General features: G+C 40.0%; 1 protein-coding gene across 1 annotated transcript; it reads left to right on the forward strand.

The window, feature by feature from the left end:
- Window positions 1-1,008: 1,008 nt before the first annotated feature.
- Window positions 1,009-2,964, forward strand: LOC101298365 (IMPACT family member in pol 5'region-like). Its single transcript, XM_004288462.1, has 6 exons — window positions 1,009-1,356; window positions 1,426-1,467; window positions 1,562-1,677; window positions 1,774-1,879; window positions 2,140-2,193; window positions 2,285-2,964. Exons 1-6 carry the CDS (start codon window positions 1,042-1,044, stop codon window positions 2,438-2,440), a joined length of 789 nt encoding a protein of 262 aa, XP_004288510.1. The 5' UTR covers window positions 1,009-1,041; the 3' UTR covers window positions 2,441-2,964.
- Window positions 2,965-6,018: the final 3,054 nt, after the last annotated feature.

Genomic DNA, 6,018 nt, shown 5'->3' on the forward strand with positions numbered 1-6,018 from the left:
CTCTTTTGATGGAGCAGATTGTAAGATGTGAGGGGGAGACGCTGACGGAGGGGACTAGCATAGTATTGTTATGCCACCGTTGCAGTCATACACTGATACACACCAGTTTGTCAAATAATCACCACAACATAGAAACGAGTGACAAAAAATAAACATTTTAATGTTATTTATCATTAATGCTGTTTTCTTTGGAAGAATTATCATTAATGTAGGAAAACACTGATTTAACTGTATGGTTAATGGTCTAGTTGTCAAATTTTGTTTTCGTAAGTGAGATATTATGCGTTCGACTTTCAAAATGATTGCATGAGTTAACATCTTGTCATTCTTGACTTGTTTGACCAAGTGCCTGAAAGCCACAAATCCTTTGAGCACCATTAGACCACATGCACCCATGATGCAATTGGGTGACTTATTTGATGATTTTAGCATTTCTCCAATGCATCGGGGCAATTATGCCCGACTGATTTGTATGCATCAACATTAATTGTTTAGACAATTGAGTTGCTCAAATTGCCCAACGATTTTCCAGAGCAATTTGTGTGGAGCCCACACGCATATGACTGATGCTTGCAACGTGAAAAATTTTATGAGTTCTGCATTATGCGACTGCCACTTAATTGTAGCCGTGGATAGAGATCTAACGACTAATGAAATGTGAATAGTGGATTAGCAGGCAAAATTGTCTTCAATTGGTGCATTTGATAAAAGAGAGGCAATTGCCAAAGTAACAATTTAAATTGGCAAATAAGCAATTACCTGTTCCTAAACATGTGCATTTGCTCTTAGGTTGCTGATCCCAACGTCTTAGAGGAGATCACGCCTTTAATCTCTTCTATTTAGGATAAGCAAGAACGAATCTTAAAGGCTCTAACATAAGATATATAGAAGTTATGAGTTCGACTCGTAAAATAGTTTGTTACAGTAATGAGCCATTTCGGCACAAGTTGAAAGCCCAAGTACAACATAATACATGGATCCATTTTCAAATAAAATAAGACGACATCCAGCACAAGGCTAGCTTAAGCTGGAATTGATGATATGATAAAACCAAATCAAATGCATGCATCAGCAATCACATCCACACCAATACCTAATTCCCATTTCCGATTCCAATACAACAGGGCAGCTCCGATTAGGGTTCGTCTCTGGGCCTCGATTCTCAGCATTGCCGCCGTGGCCAACAGAGCCATCATGGTCACCACCACCGCCGCCAGCAGCAGCAACAGTCGCGGTGGCGCGTTCACCACCCTCAAAGAGACCGTCACCTTCGAAAAGGAGATCAAGAAGAGCAAATTCATCGCCCTCGCCGCTTCCGTCTCCGACGAACAATCCGCCTTCTCCTTCCTCTCTCAGGTAACTCTTCCTCTTTTTTTTATTTTTTCTTTTTGTATAAGCTCGCTGAAATTTATGTTGTTGATGTAGGTTAGGGATGCTCGTGCTACTCACAATTGCTGGGCATACAAGGTAAATTTCTGGGTTGGTAATTTTTGGTTGGTTGGTAAATTTGTGATGGTGATTTTGGTAGGGTGCATTGTGACTAATTAAATTAGAAACTCAGGTGGGAGATCAGTACCGGTCTAATGATGATGGTGAGCCGTCTGGGACGGCTGGGAAGCCCATTCAGTCAGCTATTGAGTCTTCAGGAATTGATAGAGTAATGGTGGTGGTCATTCGGTAATGACTTCATTCATATTCGTGTAAATGCTTGCTGTTTTATTTGTTGAAGGAAATATATAGTGTGTTTGTGTGAATGGTTTCTGTGTTTTATAGGTATTTTGGAGGTATTAAGTTGGGGACTGGAGGACTAGTCAGGGCATATGGAGGAGTAACGTCGGAATGCTTGAGAAATGCCCCGACTCATCTTGTGAAATCGAAGGTAGTTACTTTCCTTGCTCTGCTTATATGCTTTCTTTTCAACTTGGGTGCCCAATTTGTCAATTGGGAACTCTTTTATGATTTTGGGTCTATTCTTGGCTTGACTATTTTAGTATGATCTGATGGAAGTGTCATGTCGAGTTCATCTCAATACATTGGGGCCAAACCTTAGCCATGCTTGGATAGATTTAGTTTCGCATTACATACTTTTGTGTTGTGTTGACATGTTCATATGTATGATCATATTCATTTTCTCTGTAGGTAAGAATGGGGGTAGAGGTTCCATTTGATCTTATCGGCATTCTATACCATCAGGTGAGCTGGTTTAGAAAAAGACTCTCCCTTTTGCTTTGATATGATCAACTTTGTTAACTGTTATTTCCGTTTTGTGAAATGATGTTTGCAGCTACAATCTTTTCAAGCTGTAGACATCAAACAAGATTACGAGATTGGTAAAGACGGTATAACTATGGTTACCTTTCAAGTTGATTTTGACCGTGTTGAGAAATTAGAGGATGCAATCAAAACCAACTGTAGCCGGGAACTAGTGTTCTATAAGTGATTCAATCTTGGGTGGTGTATACAAATTTGTGACATAGCATTTTGAGACAGGTACATTAAATTTTCTTAGCCCTGCTTGGATGCAATCATATGCGACTTGTATTGGCGAAGATATGTAGGAGTTACTGAAACATCCATAGCTTGTTCTGGTTATTCTAGTTCGAATTGACTATTAACTTGTTCTTGAAAGGTGCTCATTCACCTGAATGTTGTATTATAGCACAGTCTCCATTTGTATATGAATAGAAATATACTTGTTGCTTACTGTATGGTCTTCGGTGGAATACTTTTAGCTGAGCTTATTCGTTTTCTTTGCTGTCTCATATGTTCTCTTCTTGAAATAGAAGTTTTGTGAGTGTTCATTTCCATTAGCTGTTTAATACAGATTCCATTTAGAATTGCCTGTTGTCAAACTTTTTGGCATGGGTTTTAGGTTCTGTACGTCATGCTTCAATTCGATAATTATGGGTTTAATGGGTAGTTATGTCTGTATATATACTTATAAAACAAAGCTAATATAGATGACTCAATTCGATAATTTATCGTACTTATTGAATCGTATATCTTTTGGCTCACTGATAATACCAGCTCTTAAATGATAGCAGGTTCTTATGGACTAATTCGTTCCTTTTTTCTAATTACGAATGTTGAACTTTGAAAACGGAAAAGAATAAAGGGGAAGGAGCAATCAGATGAACACAATAACAATAACACTATAAGTAGTAATCATAATGCAACAGGAACAGTAACAAATATTACAGCAGAGATGAGAAAAGGCATGAATAAAAACGGGAGAAAAGAAAGAATCGTGAACACTATCACCTCCAGAGGACTCTCAACACCAGTGATGCATAAACTAGTAAGCCATATGATATGTCACTACTCTCTAGCCAAGTATTCAGTTTGATGGGGGAGGAGACAGGAATGGAATGGATGGAATTCCTGACGGAATAGTGGGGAGGGTTGTCGGGAGTGTGGGCAATGAGTTGGCTGGCAATGGAGGTAGTGTAGTTGGCAAGGGTGCTGTAGGCAATGCTGATTTTGGCAACGATGGGATTGATGGCAATGGCGGCAATGTGGCCTTTGGCAGAGTTGGGGTAGTTGGAAGTGAAGGCAAGGGGTTTGAGGGAAGAGGTGGCAATGTGGCCTTGGGAAGTGCTGGTAGTGAGCTGGCTGGCAATGGAGGTAGTGTCGTGGGCAAGGGGGTTGTCGGCACAGTAGGCAATGCTGATTTTGGCAAAGAGGGGATTACTGGGGGCTGACTTGGGGTAGTAGGCAGTGTAGGCAATGGGGTAGATGGCAATGGTGGCAAGGTGGCTTTGGGAAGAGTTGGGGTAGTTGGAAGTGTAGGCATGGGGTTTGAAGGCAGTGGTGGTAATGTAGTCTTGGGTAGTGCTGGTACCGAGGGCAATGGAGGTAGGGTGGCCTTGGGCAGTGTTGGCGCCGAGGGTAGTGGAGGCAATGTCTTAGGCAGAGCGGGAATTGTGGGCACTACTGGCAATGCTGGTGGAGGAGCCGCTGCTGTGTCCAAAAGGTGGCGAGCTGCTTGGCTCATATGGGTACTTGAGAGTAACATCACAGCCAAAGACACAACGAAGAAAAGCTTAGAAGAAGTCATGATTGAGTTCAAAGGAGCTGCTAAGGCAAATGTTTCTTGTAGTGATGAGATGACAATACTACACTGGTTTTTATGGGGAAAGTATGTCAAAGATTTTGCATGAGTTTGATGAGTTGTGGTTGCAGGAAGAGCGAGAAAGCAGTGGTTAGCTCACCTCCCTAAATTGTTTTTCTAGAGTCAAACCAATACTAACCAAAAGAAGGGCTTAAGTCGCCTGAGCCACAACTATCCGTTCCTCTAAAATGGTTTGGTTACTAACAGTAGCTGCTAATGCGTGTGTATATTGCATTTAACCATTTAACATCTGATATATGTCGATCAGATAGCAAATTGTTTTGTCTAAAGTATTGGAAACTGGAAAGTTTAACTTGAGACTCTTCATCAACATTTAGTAGTAAGAACTTGTAGTTGGTTCGATACAAGGTTGAATACGTTCAACTGCATTTTTTTTTTTCCTTTTCTGTTGCATATTTTGATTGCTATCTCAAGTCACCGTAAACCAAATGATGCACCGAATGAAATTTATTCGTGGTCCAAGTGGGACTAAGAGCTAAGCCACTAGTCGGATCTCAACAAGTGCTGTTGATGTTTCTGAGTATTCATATCAAACAAGTTTTGCAAGGATGATCTTTGATACCTGAATTATGGATACTTTCAGAAAAATTGATTTTTTCATGAAATTGATTTTTTCATGAAATTGATATCATCACATTTGTATGGGATATATGGTTCGATGTAAAATTGGATGACCAGTAGCACATTTGTAGCATGAAAATAATGAAGCTTGCATGTTTAAGAGTTTGGTGCGTCTACGAGATGGCATGGGTTATTCATCGAAACTACAGTTGTGTTACAACTTTTCTTTTTTCAATCAAGTTACAGAAAAGGTTATTCATGAAGAAGACTAAAGTTATTTAACAATATTCTTGAATTGAGATATAATATATGTTTTGATGAAGAATAAAGTGTAGAGACAAAGAGATAGCAAGAGAGTCATCTTATTCATTGATAGGAGCCATTTATATAGGGAATTACACAATACCAATATGGTAAGGATATGAATACATAGATCTAGTCTAACTACATATCCTATTGGCATAAGGCCAAGGCACACATAGAGAATATCCTAGAACACTCCCCCTTGTGCCGCGCGCTGATATGCCGATGGTGCTGATCTGTTGCCTCGTCAAAAACCTCGTCAAGTCACAAAAACCCTGTGGGAGAAAAACTGAACCTTGATCGTAGGAGAAAAAGAGTACAACGCACCCTTCACATTTGATAGTGACATGTATGTATGTGCTAAACTCCCCCTGAAGTTCGCACCTCCCCCTGATCTTTACATCAATCATAGGGCTCTTCTTGATTCTTACTAATCACGGAAGTTTCAACAACTTAGCATGTCAATGCTTTTTAACATGTCTTCAAATGTGGTATTGGGCAATGATTAACTAAATCATGCCGTATTGTCCTCAAATGATCTTTTACACTTAGATCTTGAGGAGAAGGTTGCTTGTGAACTCAAAACATAAGTTCGTGCAGGAAATCAGATTTCCGCGCAGCATAACCTTCAATTACTAGAACAGTCGTAACTTTCTCTAGGAAATACATATGAACGAACCGTAAACGGTTTTGGAAACTAGACTCATTTAGCTTTCCAAACGTATATTACACACGTTCTGGGTTCCTCAGGAGCTATTCACAACATTCCGTCGAAGTTGACTGTTTTTGCTAAAATCAGATTCTCGGACAGATTCGTCCTACTTTACGAAAACGGCCATAACTCACTCAATATGATAGGTATGATCAAATGGTTGGTGTCCCTGGAAAGTAGACACATAGACCTTTCCAATGGTACCAATTTCACCATTTTCCAGTGAGTGAGATTTCCTATAGGTCTCGTGGAAGTTGACCTACAAAACTTGGCAGATTCTGATTTCGCTTTTGATGTGTCTTTCTTATGT

This window comes from Fragaria vesca, linkage group LG1, assembly GCF_000184155.1.
Source record: "Fragaria vesca subsp. vesca linkage group LG1, FraVesHawaii_1.0, whole genome shotgun sequence".
NCBI classification, from domain to species: domain Eukaryota; kingdom Viridiplantae; phylum Streptophyta; class Magnoliopsida; order Rosales; family Rosaceae; genus Fragaria; species Fragaria vesca.